The sequence below is a fragment of the Pseudophryne corroboree genome, chromosome 6 (assembly GCF_028390025.1).
Source record: "Pseudophryne corroboree isolate aPseCor3 chromosome 6, aPseCor3.hap2, whole genome shotgun sequence".
NCBI lineage: Eukaryota > Metazoa > Chordata > Amphibia > Anura > Myobatrachidae > Pseudophryne > Pseudophryne corroboree.
The window spans coordinates 550,539,686-550,561,662 of NC_086449.1; the positions used below are offsets into that span (position 1 = coordinate 550,539,686).

At 44.2% G+C, this 21,977-nt stretch overlaps 1 protein-coding gene across 4 annotated transcripts in view; it reads left to right on the forward strand.

Annotated features, from left to right (window-relative positions):
- The window catches only part of LOC134932872 (uncharacterized), a 423,538-nt gene that overhangs the window by 230,119 nt on the left and 171,442 nt on the right, over nt 1-21,977 (forward strand). For all 4 annotated transcript variants that reach the window (XM_063927693.1, XM_063927692.1, XM_063927695.1 and 1 more), the window contains 2 exons: nt 3,016-3,188; nt 21,624-21,700. In XM_063927693.1, the coding sequence (XP_063783763.1) occupies nt 3,016-3,188; nt 21,624-21,700 (250 nt within the window). The remainder of the gene's footprint in view (nt 1-3,015; nt 3,189-21,623; nt 21,701-21,977) is intronic.

Here is a 21,977-nt window from a genome sequence, read left to right on the forward strand (position 1 = left end):
CTGTAAGCACGAACATATAGATATTACATCTATGTACTAATCACTATTACATCTATGAGACCCTATTCAGTGCTTCTAATTTGCATATGAATGTGCTTTTTAACTATCTGTGAAGGCGATTTCTTTCACTGCTGGGAGAGAAAAAACCCAAAACCCAGTTACACAGGTTCATTTGCATTTCAATGGCCCATCTCACAAGCAGCAGAGTTAAACAGGCTATTGAAGGGAGAAAAAGAAAAAAAAACAACGACTTTGTTTTATTTCTGTGTGTCGTTCAAATATTTATTTTATTATTAACTTTCATTAATCCCCATCTGAACTATTTATAATTGATTTATGATATGGATTAGATAAATGCATTAAAAACTCATTAAATGATGATTTCTTTTTGACAATGGATGGCTGATTATTTCCCGAGTCAACTGAAAATCAGCCATTCAGAAAAAAAAATTTGACCTTCCCAAAATGGCCACTGCTCCTCCCCCTTCCACATCCATGAGGGTTACACAAAATGGAGGTCAGACCATGCGGCTCCTTTTGTCACAAAGAAAATCACCATGCCAGCCCCTAAAGTTATTTTAGGCCTGAGTTAAAAATAAAACTATCAAGCTATGCAGAGCGATTAAAAATACTTTTAAACCTATTTAAACAGACCAGCAATCCAATCTGCGTGTGCAGTTGGCACCAAATAGAAATTAAAACCAGATTTAAAAAGACAATAGCTTAATGTTCTTACCTTCTTCGGTTCTGGATTCCACCAGCACTCCTACAACGTAGCGATGCAGACGCTTATCTAGTCAGCACTTCCGTATCCCCAACCACCAACACGGATACCAAGGGATACTACCTTCCCCCTTTGCTGACAGATAAAGTCTGCTTGTGTTCGCTAGTGCGGATATGTGGAGGAAGGACGAGGCCCCAATTGATAGTGTCCGTTATCTACCTTTTAACATTAGCTATATACTAATACCGTGTAGCCGTAATGGCCGCTAAACCTCGTGCACGTGCTACGCACTCCGTACGCTATTTGCGTATGAAGACCTCACACGTGGTACGCAAGTAACGTACACACACTGCGCTGGGTGTATGGAATACACACAGCGAGCGTACACACAGACAGTACTTTTATAAACTTTAAACACAGAGCCTGATTATACTGTAAGTCTTAGTATTGAGATACTGCAATGATATACCACTGGTTAACCTGGATATTTAAGCAAGCTGTTTGAGTGATTGAGATACTCAGAAACCCTTTGTACTAGCTAGAGAAACACAGACACCCTGCTGAGGTTCCAACACCTTTACTAACGAGATTTAGCTATGTGAAAAGGGAAAAATACAGTTTACAGCTTATACACTACAGCACTAACATGAAACACCTAAGCAGGATAACTAGACATAAATATACAATAGCGTCTTAATCCTAAACAATAACAGAGAGAGAGAGAGAGAGAGAGAGTATGGCAAATACAAACAGAGAATAAGTTGGTCACAGAGAAAAACTTACACACTGGGGAATGATCGCTGCGCAGTCCTGGTCACCAGCTCTCAAGTTAGTCAGTGATGAAAACCTTTTGTGGAGAGTAGACTGAGCTGGTCCAGCCTGGCTGTTTCTTATATACACTACATACAGTACACTACAAAGGGCCCTACAATCTCATTGTTCATTGGACACAGGAATCTGTCTTCACATTATAACAAAAGGTCATAGGTTTGTTTGAACAGGTGGGCTGTGACTATTCCAGACTGCTCAGATGGGAGGGAATCTCAGGTTTCCCCCCACATGTGTAATAAAACAGCAAATACTTTTAAAGTCCATAAACTTCTTTTAAACATAACTATTCGCTGGAGCGACCGATCTCTTTCAAACCAACACCGGAATGTTACTAATAAAATACTCTTCGGTTAGGTACTAAACACCACTGTTCAGACCCTGTCTGACCCTTCGTATCATGCAAAGAGGAATTCCTTTGTTCATGAACCAGTTACACTAAACATACTTACAGATATTATTAAAGGGACCATAACCTATAAAATATACTATTTGGATTAACTATGTAACGATCGAGTCGCCCGCCAGACGCACACAAACTCTACCATAAATGCACATACCACGCGCCTGAGCGCACGACCGTGGAGGCGCCATCACGCAACTGCGAAAATGTGCACGCACAAGAGATAATGTGCAGCGGGCAAGCGCATGGGGCTAGTACAAGGCATCATAGGTCGCTATATTTTTCGACTTTGACAATATATATATAGTTCACCACAGTGTGTGTGTGTATATATATATGTATATATATATATATATATAGTTCACCACAGTGTGTGTGTGTGTGTGTGTGTGTATATATATATATATATATATAGTTCACCACAGTGTGTGTGTGTGTGTGTGTGTGTGTATATATATATATATATATATATAGTTCACCACAGTGTGTGTGTGTGTGTGTGTGTGTGTGTGTGTGTGTGTGTGTATATATATATATATATATATATATATATATACAGTATGTGTAGTATTGTGGAGAATATATATAAATAGAGCATGAATGTTTTGTGGAAAGGTATCTATAAAACATTCCTAACATTCCTGCCAAATCCCGCACTTGCCCCATCTATTTTGTCACAATGCTTATGCAAGGTGTCACTGTCCCTGTAATTGTTTAGTTCAGCATATATGCTACAGTGTACTTACAAGTGCAGATATTAAAGGTTAGATAGTGAGGAAAGGAATGCAAGAAGGAAATAGTGGGCATAGAATACTGATACAGGAAGATTGTGGAGTTGAATTATTTCTATTCTAGTTTCATAAATATTAAAAAATAACACGAAAATCGTGCACGAGGAACACTATACCTGTATGTGGTTCTATGTTTTTTAGTCACAGCAAATGTTATTATTGAAATATAACAGTATATGGTAAAACACTGATACAGTAATTATACCTATTGCAATTACCACCGTATGTTCCAGTAAACATTCTACAAGCAGTGTTTCTGTTTTACACAGACCTTTAAGCATACATGATCTATGCCTGACACTTGGTATCAACCTGCAACTTACTCAAGGCTCTGGCTTTTATCACTTGTGCCACAAACAGACATTAACAGCTGAGTGCAGAGTGGTGCTTCAGAAGAAGGATACGCAGCAATTCATTGACGACTTTTCTGGAAGCCATAAAAGTAAGTGTCTTTGTCTCATACTTCTGTAAAGGTCTGTTAGACTATTTTAAGCCCCTATCCCGCCAAAAAGAAACAAAATTAACACACTGTGGGACTAATTCAGTAAGGATCAATGATGCGCAGGGCCCCATTCATGCACGTGCCCCATTCACTTGAATAGGAGCATCTCAGTGCGCTCCCGGCGTGACTAGGTGGACGGAAGGATGGAGCCGCATCAGATGAGCGCAGCTCCATCTGTATGTTCTGCATATACAGAAGAGGTCCTGTTATCTCGGCGCAGATATGTGAACGCCTCAGCCTGACTGACAGGCAGAGGTGTTCGCGGGGAGAGACAGGGACGGGGGTGGCCTCGCCCATGCTTTCCGGGAGTGGCAAGGTCAAGGACTCAGACTTCCTCTGAGATGCAATCGCATAGCAATGCAGGGAGGAGGTTGTATGCGCCTCCTCCTGCATTTGCATTGCTAAGCTGCAAGCAGCATTGTATTTGCAATCCTTAGTCAATTAGGCCCTGATCCTCTTTTCATTCACAATTTATCAACACCGCTGAGAAAATGACATATTGTGCTCTAAATGTCGTTTTACAATAGACAGTCAGAACACTATCAATGTTTCTAAGAACTTAATTCAATATATTTCAGTTGAAAAGCTGAGTAATATTGATACTATAAAGTAAAATTACATTTGTAGTCTATTTTTTTTAAAGTAAAGCATAAATGAGTAAGTGGTATAGGGCTGTTTTCAATTCAAGTCGTATTTCTTTTTCATCCACTAGGGGTCACTGGAGTACTCTTGGGATATGGACGGTTCCACTGGAACTAGGCACTGAACAGTTAAACTTTGACTATACCTCCCCTCCATATCCCAGAGTACCTCAGTGTTTTTTCGGTGCTCACAGAGCAACTAGGCTTGTGGAAGTGTATCCACAATTATTGATTTTTCTCTTTGATTATTTTTGAAAACATCCCTTTCCCCCTTCCAAGAAGGCGAGGGTTTGGGATAGTGAAAGCTGCTCATGCAGCTGTGGGTGCCGGACCTCTCTAGAAGAGCTCTCTCATTTCCACGTGCAGGACACCTGCAGTAAAAGGCTGACAGTGCTTGCAGAGAAGCCCCGTCATTGCCCTCACCACAGGGTCCAGGTATGTGTTTGGGGCGGTCAGCTCATGTTGCCGCCCCGCTGTGTGGGATTACTGTGTCTGTGTATTATGCCGTGCGCTGCCCGCAGCCACCAGCCGCCGCTTTCAGCGCCGCTGTGAACACCACTCCCGCCGCGCTCAGCCACGCTGGTGCATAGCCGCTCCACGGCTCCATGCGGCATATCGTATGGCACTTCCGGAGTCATAGCAGCGGTCTCCGGATACAGAGTAGCGGTACACGGAGCACGGGGGAGAGAGGGAGGCACACACTTCTTTATCCAGGGTGTATGGTCTAACACAGAGCCAGCAGCGCTGTATAGATAAGTAACAGGATGGCATATATACATTTAAGTATAATCTGCTGCATAAGTTAAATGTTTGCACTTTGTGATATTCTGTGAGCATGGGGACATATTAAACCATGCTTCCTGTTTTTCCTGTTTCTCTCCAGATTTTCCTGTAATACATCTCTCCACCATTGAAGGCGCAGGGGTGTTAGGGGGATTTTGGGATCAGGCATATTACTGGCACACTTGGCAAGATATATAGAGACACCTTAGTACTATTTACTGAGTCGCACAGGTTTTCTCTCTCTTGTCTTTGTTTTTTTATTTATTATTATTTACATAATGAGTAAGACACCAGCAAAGTCTAAGAAGCAGTTTTTCTGCAATGTCTGTAAGGGTGTATTACCTGATGGATTTACCACATGTAAAGTATGTGTGGTAAATTCCGAAACAAATACAACTCCTGCTCCGGTTCCAAATCCAGTTTCTACCCCGGACCCGCCATGGGCTATATTAGCAGATGTTTTAGCTGGTTTGCAATCAGAGTTGGCCGCCTCTCGGCAGGAGCGAGAGGCGGCAAGATCTGAATCTAGGGTGAGACCGCTAGAACTTCCTGATGGGTCTCAGCCTTACCAAAGGTCCAGATCCTCTTTGACTAAAGGGGATAAGTTTCATTTTTCTTATAAACTACCGGTTTCTGCTATGTTACTGTCTGATGATTCTTCACCAGACCTCACTGTACAAGATGTGGGTGAGGAGGGCGAAGTAGACCAGCAGTCAGATGGTGACGATTTTGACAGGCCGGGTATTGATAATCTCATCAGAGCAGTGCGTCAGTCTCTGAATTTTACAGAAACTGAGGAGCCTCTGACAAATGATGAGGTAGTTTTTACTAAACAACAGAGAATTCCAATTTGTTTTCCTGTGTCAGAATCTCTTAATAAAATGTTACTAGAAACAAGGAAGAATCCGGATAAACGGTTTTCTGTACCTCACAGATTTAGGTCTAGCTATCCGTTTCCAGATTCTGTGACAGCTACATGGGAGAATCCGCCATTGGTGGATTCATCTGTGTCTAAACTTACAAAGAAATTAACCATACCAGTACCAGCTGCAACTACACTCAAGGACCCTTCGGACCGTAAAATAGAGGTTATGCTGAAGTCCATGTATACAGCGGCAGGAGTGCTGCTTAGACCTGGGTTGAGTGGCATTTGGGTAACTAAAGCTCTAATGGTATGGATAACAGAACTCAGATCTGCCTTAACTGATGATCATCTTATACTTCTCGCTGATCAAATCTGGGAAGCGGCTGACTATTTATGTACAGCTTCTACTGACGTCTGTCAGCTCACTTCTCGCCTTTCATCATCACTAGTCACAGCACGACGTGCGCTCTGGCTACGTTCTTGGCGAGCGGAGACAGAGGTCAAAAAAGGAATAGAAGCATTACCTTATGAGGGCGAGAAGTTATTCGGTCCTGAATTGGACAAATTCTGAGGCCACGGGAGGGAAGTCGGTTTTCTTACCATTTCCTCCAACAGTGCCTAGAAAAAGATATTCTGGACCGGCGTTCAAATCTTTTACACCTCAGTCCTTTCGCGGGCGTGGCAGGGAAACGGCCACACCAGGTAGACGAGGTCGGGGACGTAGTTTCCAACGAGCCAATACCACTCGTCAGGATACTAAAGTCACCGGTAAGCCAGTGGCATGACGGGCTCCCAGCCCATCTCGGTTCTCCTATTGTAGGAGCACGTCTTCAGTCATTCCAGTTGGCGTGGCTTCAGACGTCCACAGATGGGTGGATCCGCAATCTAGTTTTAACAGGTTACAAAATAGAGTTCGACTGTCTCCCGCCAATGCGGTTTTTCAGGACAGGACTGCCTCTGTCGGACGACAAGAGGGCGATTCTGCAGACTGCCATTCAGTCTCTGCTGGACGCAGCAGTTTTGGTTCCGGTCCCTGTGCACCAACAGGGTCAGGGTTATTATTCCAGTCTGTTTGTGGTACCGAAGCCGGATGGCTCGGTCAGGCCAATATTGAACTTAAAGGGCCTCAACCAGTACGTCACTTACTACAGATTCAAAATGGAATCTCTACGATCAGTAATTGCAGGTCTAGAGCCACAGGAGTTTATGATTGCGCTGGATCTCAAGCAGAGCCGGCCTTAGGCATAGGCAAACTAGGCAATTGCCTAGGGCATTTGGTATGCTTAGGGGCACCAACAGCTTCTGCTGATTAAAATGATATGCGGCATGCCTATATTCTGTGTGTGACTGCGGCTGTATCTGCATACAAAATGCTACGTTGCAGTGTAGTCCTGGAAATCACTGTAATGTAGCATTTCATATGCAGATATAGCCGCAGTCACACACAGAATATAGGCATGCTGCATATAATTTTAATCAGCAGAAGCTGCATGTGCATCCTAGCCACATAGTAATGCAAATAAGATGCATTTTTATAAACAAAAGGCGTCCGACATTAGCAGAGCTGCCAGCTGACTCATGCCGGGCATCTCCTGCAGAACTAGCGGCGGTGCTAGGGGGCACCAGCCAAAATCTTGCCTAGGGCATCATATTGGTTAGGGCCGGCTCTGATCTCAAGGATGCGTACTTACACATTCCGATTTGGCCTCCTCATCAAAGGTTTTTGCGGTTTGCAATACGACAGAACCATTAAAAGTTTCAGGCTCTACCGTTTGGCCTCTCGTCAGCGCCTCGGGTATTCACCAAGTTGATGTCTGTGATGATAGCTCATCTCAGATCTCTAGGAGTGATAATAGTTCCATACTTGGACGATCTACTCATCAAAGCTCCGTCTCAACAAATCCTCCTTCAACAGGCATTGCTGACATACAATGTACTGGTTCACCACGGTTGGATTGTCAACTTCAAGAAATCACATCTAGTTCCGTCCCAACGACTTCAATTCTTAGGTATGATTCTCGATACGGTAGACCAAAGGATCTACCTACCCGAACAGAAAGTACAGGTCATTCGTCATCAGGTACAATTAGTGCTCAAGCCACGCACAGTCTTGGTTCATTTGTGCATTCGCCTCTTAGGCACAATGGTGGCGGCTTTCGAAGCACTTCAGTTCGGAAGGTTTCACTCACGTCCTTTTCAACTGGATGTGCTCGCACAGTGGTCGGGCTCGCACTTACAGATTCACCACAGGGTAAGGTTGTCTCCAAGGACCAGAGTGCCTCTACTCTGGTGGCTCAGGGTACAGAATCTAACCGCAGGAAAACAGTGCAGCACCTGGAATTGGATAATTCTCACGGCAGACGCAAGTCTCAGAGGTTTGGGAGCTGTAGTTCAGAATCTTCAGCTCCAGGGTCTCTGGGCGGATCACGAAAGATTGCTGTCTATAAATGTCCTGGAACTCCGGTCAATTTACAATGCGTTACGACAGGCAGTGCACATGCTGCAGGCTCAGGCAGTCCAGGTGCAATCAGACAATGCAACGGCGGTTGCATACATCAACAAACAAGGCGGAACGAGAAGCCGCATGGCAATGCGGGAAGTAGCTCGAATCCTCAATTGGGCCGAGTATCACCAAGTGATATTGTCGGCAGTATTCATTCCGGGAGTGGACAACTGGGAGGCGGATTATCTCAGTCGTCGGGATATCCATCCAGGAGAATGGGCATTAAATCCAGACGTATTTCTCATGCTGGTCCAGAGGTGGGGTTACCCGCAGGTGGACTTGATGGCATCTCACCACAATCCTCAAACGCCCCAGTATGTATCCAGAACGAGAGATCCAGAGGCGGTGGATGCTCTCACAGGCAGGTGGCCATACAGTCTAGTATATCTGTTTCCACCGTTTCCGCTGCTCCCTCTATTGCTAAAACGGATCAAAAGAGAGTTCGTCACAGTCATACTAGTGGCGCCTCATTGGCCACGGAGAGCTTGGTTTTCGGATCTTCGCGGATTACTCGCAGACGATCCTTGGCCGCTCCCACTACGTCCAGACCTGTTACAACAGGGTCCGTTTCTTTACCCCAATTTAGCGCGGCTGCGTTTGACGGGGTGGCTGTTGAGACCACCCTCTTAAGAAGAGAGGGCATTCCAGAATCAGTCATTCCAACCATGTTACGAGCTAGGAAGCCGGTTACGGCAGCTCATTATTATAGAATTTGGCGTGCCTATATAGGTTGGTGTAAAGCTAGGAAGTTTCCAACTTCATCTTTCAAGTTTTCCCGTCTTTTGTTATTTCTACAGATGGGATTAGATGGAGGTCTACGTTTATCCACACTAAAAGTGCAGATATCTGCTTTGTCAATTTACTTTCAAAGACGATTGGCTCTTTTGCCATCAGTACACACCTTTATGCAGGGTGTCCTCAGAGTACAGCCTCCATTCATTCCACCTACTGCGCCATGGGACTTGAATCTGGTTTTAGATTTCTTACAGTCTTTTCATTTTGAACCCTTACAACAAGTGGATATTAAATTTCTCACTTGGAAAACAATTTTTCTTCTAGCCTTGGCTTCGGCAAGGCGAGTTTCAGATTTGGGTGCCTTGTCATGCAAGCCACCATATTTGGTGTTTCATGATGACAGAGCGGAACTTCGGACGAATCCCGCTTTCTTACCAAAAGTAGTGTCATCTTTTCACATCAACCAACCAATAGTAGTTCCTGTGTTATTAGGACATTCTGAAACTCTGGATGTGGTACGCGCTTTACGCGTTTATGTGTCTCGAACGTCTACACTTCGTAAGACGGATACGTTGTTTGTTCTCTATGATGCTGCCAAGAGCGGTTGGCCAGCCTCTAAGCAGACCCTATCCAGATGGATAAAACTGACCATACGTCAGGCTTATCTTCAGGCTAGATTACAGCCGCCTACATCGGTAACAGCTCATTCCACACGTTCTGTTGGAACTTCATGGGCAGCTGGTCGTGGAGCCTCTATGACACAGCTTTGCCGGGCGGCTACATGGTCATCAGTGCACACGTTTGTGCGCTTTTATAAGTTTGATACTTTTGCGGCATCAGCATCTAGCTTTGGCCGTTTAGTGTTACAAGTGCCAAATAGCTCTCCCGCCCACGGGGGAAACTTTGGTACGTCCCAAGAGTACTCCAGTGACCCCTAGTGGATGAAAAAGAAAATAGGATTTTGGTACTTACCAGATAAATCCTTTTCTTTGAATCCATAGGGGGCACTGGACGCCCACCCAGAGCAGTTATTACCTGGTTGTGGTAAGTGCAGGGAATATTATGGTAACACACTCTTACCGACTGTTTCAAATTAGAAATTCTGTCGGGTTGGTGTCAACTGTTAGTTGTCATTTTTTGTTGGTGTCAACTTTATTGTTGTCCAGTTTTGTTATATGTATTTCTCCATTGTCAACCTCTATAGCTCCAGTTCGGCTCAGTAAAAAACACTGAGGTACTCTGGGATATGGAGGGGAGGTATAGTCAAAGTTTAACTGTTCAGTGCCTAGTTCCAGTGGAACCGTCCATATCCCAAGAGTACTCCAGTGCCCCCTATGGATTCAAAGAAAAGGATTTATCTGGTAAGTACCAAAATCCTATTTTCCTGACTTGTCAGATAAACGGGAGTTTAAGGTGAAATCCAGATTCAACCTATTCAATTAAACTCCCGTTTATCCGACAAGTCAGAAAATCGACTTGTCGGAAAGCAAGTGGATCGGCGGATTAGCCGCGGATCCACGTGTTTTGTCGGATTCGCGGACAAATCCAACAGGTTTTCGTCTTGTTTCCGACCATGTCAATCCGACTAAAAAAGACGGATTGGCATTGTCAGGAACGGCCAAATCTGACTAATTGAATACTGAAATGTCGGATCCTTTCCATCAGAAAGGATCCGACATCAGTTGAATTCACCCGATAGTGGTTAAATAACTCCTTAACCCTGCTGAGAGTTTTCTCACCCTTGTCCTGAGGTAATTTTCTAATGTTTGCAGTCACTGATTTATTTTTTTATGCGGTACCCACACAAATTACTGTATACCTTGCTTTTTTTTGTTATTTTTTTTTCATGAGATTTTGTATGTTCAGACAATACCATTTAGAATATTTACCAACTCTAACATGAAAATAATTAATCAAAACAAATTTGATATTGTTTGTATTTATTTTGTAGTTGTTTAGTCAATAATTCACCTTTCCAAAATAGTAAAAAGCAAGATTCTTTGTGTAGGTTACGACACAAAAAATGTGCACTTTAATTAGAAATGCATTTTTTTTCACATTTTCGCTCTGAGTAAACGCTTTCTGTGTGTAGGAACAATATGGTAGCACAACCAGGCTTACCATTTTAAAATCTAGACAACCTACCGCATTAGACGAGGGATCATTTTTTTATATGCACAAGATGGGGGAGAGATGGGCTTCACATTTTTTTTTTTTTTTTATGTACTGTTTCAGATATTGACTAGGATGTACTAAAAGCAATATGTGTCCAAAACGCCAAAAACTGTAGTTTTTGGAGTTCTGGCCACATTCCCCATATGTATCAAGCTCTGGAATGCAATACTTTCTGGAGCTTAGAGCCATTAGGCAATGCTATCTGTAGATGGTGGTGTCTAGTAAAAGCCTATGGGCTTCTTTTCAGTCTTTTCTAAGAGTGATCCAATCAGATTCATCCCAGTGTTCCCCATGGCGTGCGCATCATTTGGTCATCATTGTATCACAATACAAGTGTGACTTTTCATATTACGAGAGTGTGACCTTTATGAATCTGAGTTTACTGTACTTTTTCCCGGGCCACCCCATTGCTTTAATAGGCAGCATCCCCCACCTCCAGTCCCACCCCAGTGAGACTTGTGATTTCACAGATTGGGTATACTGCTTACAGTGCTTAGTAAATAACAGCATGAGCCATTAATTTATACACAGTAGGGTACCGGTCGTGTTGTGTTTGTCATTTGCTAAGCGGTGCACACAGTCCGTGAAATCATGAGTCTCACAGGAGCTGGGCTTAGTGGTGGGGTAGGCTGACATAAAGATAACACTCTTGATAAGCCACACTTGTATTGTATATTTGTGTAATAAGTAGCACATACAGTTTTTTCTAATTTTGACTGTATATCTGTGTGCATGTCTGAGACTGTATACAAAGTATGACAGAACTTGTTTTGAAAAATTAGAAAAAACTGTGGATGATAGTTTTTACAAATATATAAAATACAACTGTGTCCTTTGCAGGAATCGAACCCTAGCTCACAGGCATGGTAACCATCGGTGATACCACTGTGCCCAGAGAGCTATGGAGACAGGTGACTGACACCTGCAGTGACATAGTGAAGTTGCTCATTGTAAAAAAAAATGATAGTGCTCTATGTCCCATCTCATCGCTGATTGTAATTATTTTTTTTTCTATTGGAGAGCTGTGTAGAACTCTGAACTGTGCTTTTCTTTGTGTGTGCTGGAGACGCTGAGCAAATCTTTTTCGGTGTATACATTTCTACTTAATGTAGGGATCATTTTATACAGCACACCAAGGGAACTTTCAGTTGTAAGGCATGTTGTCCCTGGGTGCCTGCCGTTTTGGTGATTTCGTACTCCGCCCTGCAGCATTAATGTATTAAAACAGAACTACTATATTTAATGTGCACTGGCCCGCCTGTCAGGGCTTGCTACATTGTTCAGTATTGTGTAGTGCCATATCCATCCGCTGCTATTCAGCACTGTACTGTAGTTTTCATTAGTGGAACAATCGCCGCCCAGTGGTGAAACTGTGTACTGTATGCTGTGGATCCTCTTGTGCCTTATCACACCTTACTTTGCCTACCTGCGGCATTGGTGTGGCGCGACTAGGACGCCTGTATGGCGCAGCAGCAGCAACGATGAGCGTGGCTATATCTGTAGGTACTTGCAGTGTCGGACTGGGGCATGTAGGGCGCACCGGGGGAATGCAGTGGTAGGGGCCCATGTTAGGGGTGTGGCCAGTAGAGATGAGCGGGTTCGGTTTCTTTGAATCCGAACCCGCACGAACTTCACTTTTTTTTCCACGGGTCCGAGCGACTCGGATCTTCCCGCCTTGCTCGGTTAACCCGAGCGCGCCCGAACGTCATCATGACGCTGTCGGATTCTCGCGAGGCTCGGATTCTATCGCGAGACTCGGATTCTATATAAGGAGCCGCGCGTCGCCGCCATTTTCACTCGTGCATTGAGATTGATAGGGAGAGGACGTGTCTGGCGTCCTCTCCATTAGAATAGAGATAGATAGATTAGATAGAGAGAGATTGTGCAGAGTCGCAGACAGAGTTAGTTTACCACAGTCAGTGACCAGTGCAGCAGCTAGTTAACTTTTATTTAATATAATATATCCGTTCACTTCTCTCTGCTATATCCGTTCTCTGCCTGAAAAAAAAAACGATACACAGCACAGTCAGTCACACAGTGTGACTCAGTCTGTGTGCACTCAGCTCAGCCCAGTGTGCTGCACAGTCATCAATGTATAAATTAAAAGCTTATAATTAATTGTGGGGGAGACTGGGGAGCACTGCAGGTTGTTAGCAGGAGCCAGGAGTACAATTATATTAATTAACAGTGCACACTTTTGCTGCAGGAGTGGTGACCAGTGCCTGACCACCAGTATAGTATTGTTGTATACTACTAATATCTCTTTAAATATCAACCAGTCTATATTAGCAGCAGACACAGTACAGTGCGGTAGTTCACGGCTGTGGCTACCTCTGTGTCGGCACACGGCAGGCAGTCCGTCCGACCAGAATTGTATTATTTATTATTATATACCTACCACCTAACCGTGGTTTTTTTTTCATTCTTTATACCGTCATAGTGTCATCCTAATTGTTACGAGTATACTACTATCTCTTTATCAACCAGTGTACAGTGCGGTAGTTCACGGCTGTGGCTACCTCTGTGTCGGCACACGGCAGGCAGTCCGTCCGACCAGAATTGTATTATTTATTATTATATACCTACCACCTAACCGTGGTTTTTTTTTCATTCTTTATACCGTCATAGTGTCATCCTAATTGTTACGAGTATACTACTATCTCTTTATCAACCAGTGTACAGTGCGGTAGTTCACGGCTGTGGCTACCTCTGTGTCGGCACACGGCAGGCAGTCCGTCCGACCAGAATTGTATTATTTATTATTATATACCTACCACCTAACCGTGGTTTTTTTTTCATTCTTTATACCGTCATAGTGTCATCCTAATTGTTACGAGTATACTACTATCTCTTTATCAACCAGTGTACAGTGCGGTAGTTCACGGCTGTGGCTACCTCTGTGTCGGCAGTCGGCAGGCAGTCCGTCCATCCATAATTGTATTATTATTATAATATATACCACCTAACCGTGGTTTTTTTTTCATTCTTTATACCGTCGTCATAGTGTCATACTAGTTGTTACGAGTATACTACTATCTCTTTATCAACCAGTGTACAGTGCGGTAGTTCACGGCTGTGGCTACCTCTGTGTCGGCACACGGCAGGCAGTCCGTCCGACCAGAATTGTATTATTTATTATTATATACCTACCACCTAACCGTGGTTTTTTTTTCATTCTTTATACCGTCATAGTGTCATCCTAATTGTTACGAGTATACTACTATCTCTTTATCAACCAGTGTACAGTGCGGTAGTTCACGGCTGTGGCTACCTCTGTGTCGGCAGTCGGCAGGCAGTCCGTCCATCCATAATTGTATTATTATTATAATATATACCACCTAACCGTGGTTTTTTTTTCATTCTTTATACCGTCGTCATAGTGTCATACTAGTTGTTACGAGTATACTACTATCTCTTTATCAACCAGTGTACAGTGCGGTAGTTCACGGCTGTGGCTACCTCTGTGTCGGCAGTCGGCAGGCAGTCCGTCCATCCATAATTGTATTATTATTATAATATATACCACCTAACCGTGGTTTTTTTTTCATTCTTTATACCGTCGTCATAGTGTCATACTAGTTGTTACGAGTATACTACTATCTCTTTATCAACCAGTGTACAGTGCGGTAGTTCACGGCTGTGGCTACCTCTGTGTCGGCAGGCAGTCCGTCCATCCATAATTGTATTATTATTATAATATATACCACCTAACCGTGGTTTTTTTTTCATTCTTTATACCGTCGTCATAGTGTCATACTAGTTGTTACGAGTATACTACTATCTCTTTATCAACCAGTGTACAGTGCGGTAGTTCACGGCTGTGGCTACCTCTGTGTCGGCAGTCGGCAGGCAGTCCGTCCATCCATAATTGTATTATTATTATAATATATACCACCTAACCGTGGTTTTTTTTTCATTCTTTATACCGTCGTCATAGTGTCATACTAGTTGTTACGAGTATACTACTATCTCTTTATCAACCAGTGTACAGTGCGGTAGTTCACGGCTGTGGCTACCTCTGTGTCGGCAGTCGGCAGGCAGTCCGTCCATCCATAATTGTATTATTATTATAATATATACCACCTAACCGTGGTTTTTTTTTCATTCTTTATACCGTCGTCATAGTGTCATACTAGTTGTTACGAGTATACTACTATCTCTTTATCAACCAGTGTACAGTGCGGTAGTTCACGGCTGTGGCTACCTCTGTGTCGGCAGTCGGCAGGCAGTCCGTCCATCCATAATTGTATTATTATTATAATATATACCACCTAACCGTGGTTTTTTTTTCATTCTTTATACCGTCGTCATAGTGTCATACTAGTTGTTACGAGTATACTACTATCTCTTTATCAACCAGTGTACAGTGCGGTAGTTCACGGCTGTGGCTACCTCTGTGTCGGCACACGGCAGGCAGTCCGTCCGACCAGAATTGTATTATTTATTATTATATACCTACCACCTAACCGTGGTTTTTTTTTCATTCTTTATACCGTCATAGTGTCATCCTAATTGTTACGAGTATACTACTATCTCTTTATCAACCAGTGTACAGTGCGGTAGTTCACGGCTGTGGCTACCTCTGTGTCGGCAGTCGGCAGGCAGTCCGTCCATCCATAATTGTATTATTATTATAATATATACCACCTAACCGTGGTTTTTTTTTCATTCTTTATACCGTCGTCATAGTGTCATACTAGTTGTTACGAGTATACTACTATCTCTTTATCAACCAGTGTACAGTGCGGTAGTTCACGGCTGTGGCTACCTCTGTGTCGGCAGTCGGCAGGCAGTCCGTCCATCCATAATTGTATTATTATTATAATATATACCACCTAACCGTGGTTTTTTTTTCATTCTTTATACCGTCGTCATAGTGTCATACTAGTTGTTACGAGTATACTACTATCTCTTTATCAACCAGTGTACAGTGCGGTAGTTCACGGCTGTGGCTACCTCTGTGTCGGCAGGCAGTCCGTCCATCCATAATTGTATTATTATTATAATATATACCACCTAACCGTGGTTTTTTTTTCATTCTTTATACCGTCGTCATAGTGTCATACTAGTTGTTACGAGTATACTACTATCTCTTTATCAACCAGTGTACAGTGCGGTAGTTCACGGCTGTGGCTACCTCTGTGTCGGCACACGGCAGGCAGTCCGTCCGACCAGAATTGTATTATTTATTATTATATACCTACCACCTAACCGTGGTTTTTTTTTCATTCTTTATACCGTCATAGTGTCATCCTAATTGTTACGAGTATACTACTATCTCTTTATCAACCAGTGTACAGTGCGGTAGTTCACGGCTGTGGCTACCTCTGTGTCGGCACACGGCAGGCAGTCCGTCCGACCAGAATTGTATTATTTATTATTATATACCTACCACCTAACCGTGGTTTTTTTTTCATTCTTTATACCGTCATAGTGTCATCCTAATTGTTACGAGTATACTACTATCTCTTTATCAACCAGTGTACAGTGCGGTAGTTCACGGCTGTGGCTACCTCTGTGTCGGCACACGGCAGGCAGTCCGTCCGACCAGAATTGTATTATTTATTATTATATACCTACCACCTAACCGTGGTTTTTTTTTCATTCTTTATACCGTCGTCATAGTGTCATACTAGTTGTTACGAGTATACTACTATCTCTTTATCAACCAGTGTACAGTGCGGTAGTTCACGGCTGTGGCTACCTCTGTGTCGGCAGTCGGCAGGCAGTCCGTCCATCCATAATTGTATTATTATTATAATATATACCACCTAACCGTGGTTTTTTTATACCACCTAACCGTGGCAGTCCGTCCATAATTGTATACTAGTATCCAATCCATCCATCTCCATTGTTTACCTGAGGTGCCTTTTAGTTCTGCCTATAAAATATGGAGAACAAAAAAGTTGAGGTTCCAAAATTAGGGAAAGATCAAGATCCACTTCCACCTCGTGCTGAAGCTGCTGCCACTAGTCATGGCCGAGACGATGAAATGCCAGCAACGTCGTCTGCCAAGGCCGATGCCCAATGTCATAGTACAGAGCATGTCAAATCCAAAACACCAAATATCAGAAAAAAAAGGACTCCAAAACCTAAAATAAAATTGTCGGAGGAGAAGCGTAAACTTGCCAATATGCCATTTACCACACGGAGTGGCAAGGAACGGCTGAGGCCCTGGCCTATGTTCATGGCTAGTGGTTCAGCTTCACATGAGGATGGAAGCACTCAGCCTCTCGCTAGAAAACTGAAAAGACTCAAGCTGGCAAAAGCACCGCAAAGAACTGTGCGTTCTTTGAAATCCCAAATCCACAAGGAGAGTCCAATTGTGTCGTTTGCGATGCCTGACCTTCCCAACACTGGACGTGAAGAGCATGCGCCTTCCACTATTTGCATGCCCCCTGCAAGTGCTGGAAGGAGCACCCGCAGTCCAGTTCCTGATAGTCAGATTGAAGATGTCAGTGTTGAAGTACACCAGGATGAGGAGGATATGGGTGTTGCTGGCGCTGGGGAGGAAATTGACCAGGAGGATTCTGATGGTGAGGTGGTTTGTTTAAGTCAGGCACCCGGGGAGACACCTGTTGTCCGTGGGAGGAATATGGCCGTTGACATGCCAGGTGAAAATACCAAAAAAATCAGCTCTTCGGTGTGGAGGTATTTCACCAGAAATGCGGACAACAGGTGTCAAGCCGTGTGTTCCCTTTGTCAAGCTGTAATAAGTAGGGGTAAGGACGTTAACCACCTCGGAACATCCTCCCTTATACGTCACCTGCAGCGCATTCATAATAAGTCAGTGACAAGTTCAAAAACTTTGGGTGACAGCGGAAGCAGTCCACTGACCAGTAAATCCCTTCCTCTTGTAACCAAGCTCACGCAAACCACCCCACCAACTCCCTCAGTGTCAATTTCCTCCTTCCCCAGGAATGCCAATAGTCCTGCAGGCCATGTCACTGGCAAGTCTGACGAGTCCTCTCCTGCCTGGGATTCCTCCGATGCATCCTTGCGTGTAACGCCTACTGCTGCTGGCGCTGCTGTTGTTGCCGCTGGGAGTCGATGGTCATCCCAGAGGGGAAGTCGTAAGCCCACTTGTACTACTTCCAGTAAGCAATTGACTGTTCAACAGTCCTTTGCGAGGAAGATGAAATATCACAGCAGTCATCCTACTGCAAAGCGGATAACTGAGGCCTTGGCATCCTGGGTGGTGAGAAACGTGGTTCCGGTATCCATCATTACTGCAGAGCCAACTAGAGACTTGTTGGAGGTACTGTGTCCCCGGTACCAAATACCATCTAGGTTCCATTTCTCTAGGCAGGCGATACCGAAAATGTACACAGACCTCAGAAAAAGAGTCACCAGTGTCCTAAAAAATGCAGCTGTACCCAATGTCCACTTAACCACGGACATGTGGACAAGTGGAGCAGGGCAGGGTCAGGACTATATGACTGTGACAGCCCACTGGGTAGATGTATGGACTCCCGCCGCAAGAACAGCAGCGGCGGCACCAGTAGCAGCATCTCGCAAACGCCAACTCTTTCCTAGGCAGGCTACGCTTTGTATCACCGCTTTCCAGAATACGCACACAGCTGAAAACCTCTTACGGCAACTGAGGAAGATCATCGCGGAATGGCTTACCCCAATTGGACTCTCCTGTGGATTTGTGGCATCGGACAACGCCAGCAATATTGTGTGTGCATTAAATCTGGGCCAATTCCAGCACGTCCCATGTTTTGCACATACCTTGAATTTGGTGGTGCAGAATTTTTTAAAAAACGACAGGGGCGTGCAAGAGATGCTGTCGGTGGCCAGAAGAATTGCGGGACACTTTCGGCGTACAGGCACCACGTACAGAAAACTGGAGCACCACCAAAAACTACTGAACCTGCCCTGCCATCATCTGAAGCAAGAAGTGGTAACGAGGTGGAATTCAACCCTCTATATGCTTCAGAGGTTGGAGGAGCAGCAAAAGGCCATTCAAGCCTATACAATTGAGCACGATATAGTAGGTGGAATGCACCTGTCTCAAGTGCAGTGGAGAATGATTTCAACGTTGTGCAAGGTTCTGATGCCCTTTGAACTTGCCACACGTGAAGTCAGTTCAGACACTGCCAGCCTGAGTCAGGTCATTCCCCTCATCAGGCTTTTGCAGAAGAAGCTGGAGGCATTGAAGAAGGAGCTAACACGGAGCGATTCCGCTAGGCATGTGGGACTTGTGGATGCAGCCCTTAATTCGCTTAACAAGGATTCACGGGTGGTCAATCTGTTGAAATCAGAGCACTACATTTTGGCCACCGTGCTCGATCCTAGATTTAAAGCCTACCTTGGATCTCTCTTTCCGGCAGACACAGGTCTGCTGGGGTTGAAAGACCTGCTGGTGACAAAATTGTCAAGTCAAGCGGAACGCGACCTGTCAACATCTCCTCCTTCACATTCTCCCGCAACTGGGGGTGCGAGGAAAAGGCTCAGAATTCCGAGCCCACCCGCTGGCGGTGATGCAGGGCAGTCTGGAGCGACTGCTGATGCTGACATCTGGTCCGGACTGAAGGACCTGACAACGATTACGGACATGTCGTCTACTGTCACTGCATATGATTCTCTCAACATTGATAGAATGGTGGAGGATTATATGAGTGACCGCATCCAAGTAGGCACGTCACACAGTCCGTACTTATACTGGCAGGAAAAAGAGGCAATTTGGAGGCCCTTGCACAAACTGGCTTTATTCTACCTAAGTTGCCCTCCCACAAGTGTGTACTCCGAAAGAGTGTTTAGTGCCGCCGCTCACCTTGTCAGCAATCGGCGTACGAGGTTACATCCAGAAAATGTGGAGAAGATGATGTTCATTAAAATGAATTATAATCAATTCCTCCGCGGAGACATTGACCAGCAGCAATTGCCTCCACAAAGTACACAGGGAGCTGAGATGGTGGATTCCAGTGGGGACGAATTGATAATCTGTGAGGAGGGGGATGTACACGGTGATATATCGGAGGGTGAAGATGAGGTGGACATCTTGCCTCTGTAGAGCCAGTTTGTGCAAGGAGAGATTAATTGCTTCTTTTTTGGGGGGGGTCCAAACCAACCCGTCATATCAGTCACAGTCGTGTGGCAGACCCTGTCACTGAAATGATGGGTTGGTTAAAGTGTGCATGTCCTGTTTTGTTTATACAACATAAGGGTGGGTGGGAGGGCCCAAGGATAATTCCATCTTGCACCTCTTTTTTCTTTTCTTTTTCTTTGCATCATGTGCTGATTGGGGAGGGTTTTTTGGAAGGGACATCCTGCGTGACACTGCAGTGCCACTCCTAGATGGGCCCGGTGTTTGTGTCGGCCACTAGGGTCGCTAATCTTACTCACACAGCTACCTCATTGCGCCTCTTTTTTTCTTTGCGTCATGTGCTGTTTGGGGAGGGTTTTTTGGAAGGGACATCCTGCGTGACACTGCAGTGCCACTCCTAGATGTGCCCGGTGTTTGTGTCGGCCACTAGGGTCGCTAATCTTACTCACACAGTCAGCTACCTCATTGCGCCTCTTTTTTTCTTTGCGTCATGTGCTGTTTGGGGAGGGTTTTTTGGAAGGGCCATCCTGCGTGACACTGCAGTGCCACTCCTAGATGGGCCCGGTGTTTGTGTCGGCCACTAGGGTCGCTTATCTTACTCACACAGCGACCTCGGTGCAAATTTTAGGACTAAAAATAATATTGTGAGGTGTGATGTGTTCAGAATAGGCTGAAAATGAGTGTAAATTATGTTTTTTGAGGTTAATAATACTTTGGGATCAAAATTACCCCCAAATTCTATGATTTAAGCTGTTTTTTAGGGTTTTTTTAAAAAAACACCCGAATCCAAAACACACCCGAATCCGACAAAAAAAATTCGGTGAGGTTTTGCCAAAACGCGGTCGAACCCAAAACACGGCCGCGGAACCGAACCCAAAACCAAAACACAAAACCCGAAAAATTTCCGGCGCTCATCTCTAGTGGCCAGTCTGCAGAGGGGGTGTTGCCTGCTACCTCATTGGTTTGACTAACCATTAGAGAGTGCAACGTCTGGGCCCCTTCTTAAATATATATAGTAAATTCAGCTGCTGCATGCATGATAATTAATAACAGATTAATAACAGCAATGCACTGTACAAAATACACCATAGTCCAGTATAAGGTAACATTTGTATAATGTATAATTCAAGTTCACAGTCTGGAACCTGATCTTTAGAGCAGAATTTGGGGCCCCAGGCAGTAGGGCCCACCGGTGGTTTCCCCTGTACCCCTGTGGGCCAGTCCAAGCCTGGGTACATGTCTGGTGCAGGCTAACCTTGTAGAAGAACTTAGGTGGGAAATTGCATTGTGGTTCCTTGTCTATGATTCTACACATAGAAGCATTGGCAGACAAGATAAAATGAGATTCTAATCTACACAGTTACAAATATCAGAAAATAAACCAAGGTGCATAACAGGAGGTTTCATTGATACAATAGAATTGTTTTTATACTGCATGGCATACAGTAAATGATAAATAATCTGGTACAAAATGTAGATTTCAGCCATTCGCAATAAATTTTCCATAGCCTAAAAAGAAAAAACGGTATAACGTTTTCTCACTATAATTAAGAGAATTTTTTTTTTTTTTTCCTTGAAAAGTGCAGTAACCAATTTGTTTTTGTTTCTTTGGTTTTTTTAGCAAGCGTACGTAAATTGCTTAATTTGCCTCTTCAGGAAGTTACTGAAGTTAATCCAAATAATTACACGGACTATAAGGTACAGTATTTAGTTATATATATTCAGGTGAGTTAGACTCAGCCCAGCTCTGAGGGGGTTCACTTTTGTTTATATTACATTTGACAACAGAGATGAGATTGAAGGTTAGATCATCAAAGCAGGGTGTTGTGCATTGGCGTATAAGGGGTGCATGGGGTGCAGTGCACACAGGCTTCTGGGTAAAGGAGGACCCCATTCCCTGCATCCATATGCCTACAGCGGGTTCTCCATCACCACCTTTTGCCTGTAGAGCCATTATTTTTGTGATATATTGGGG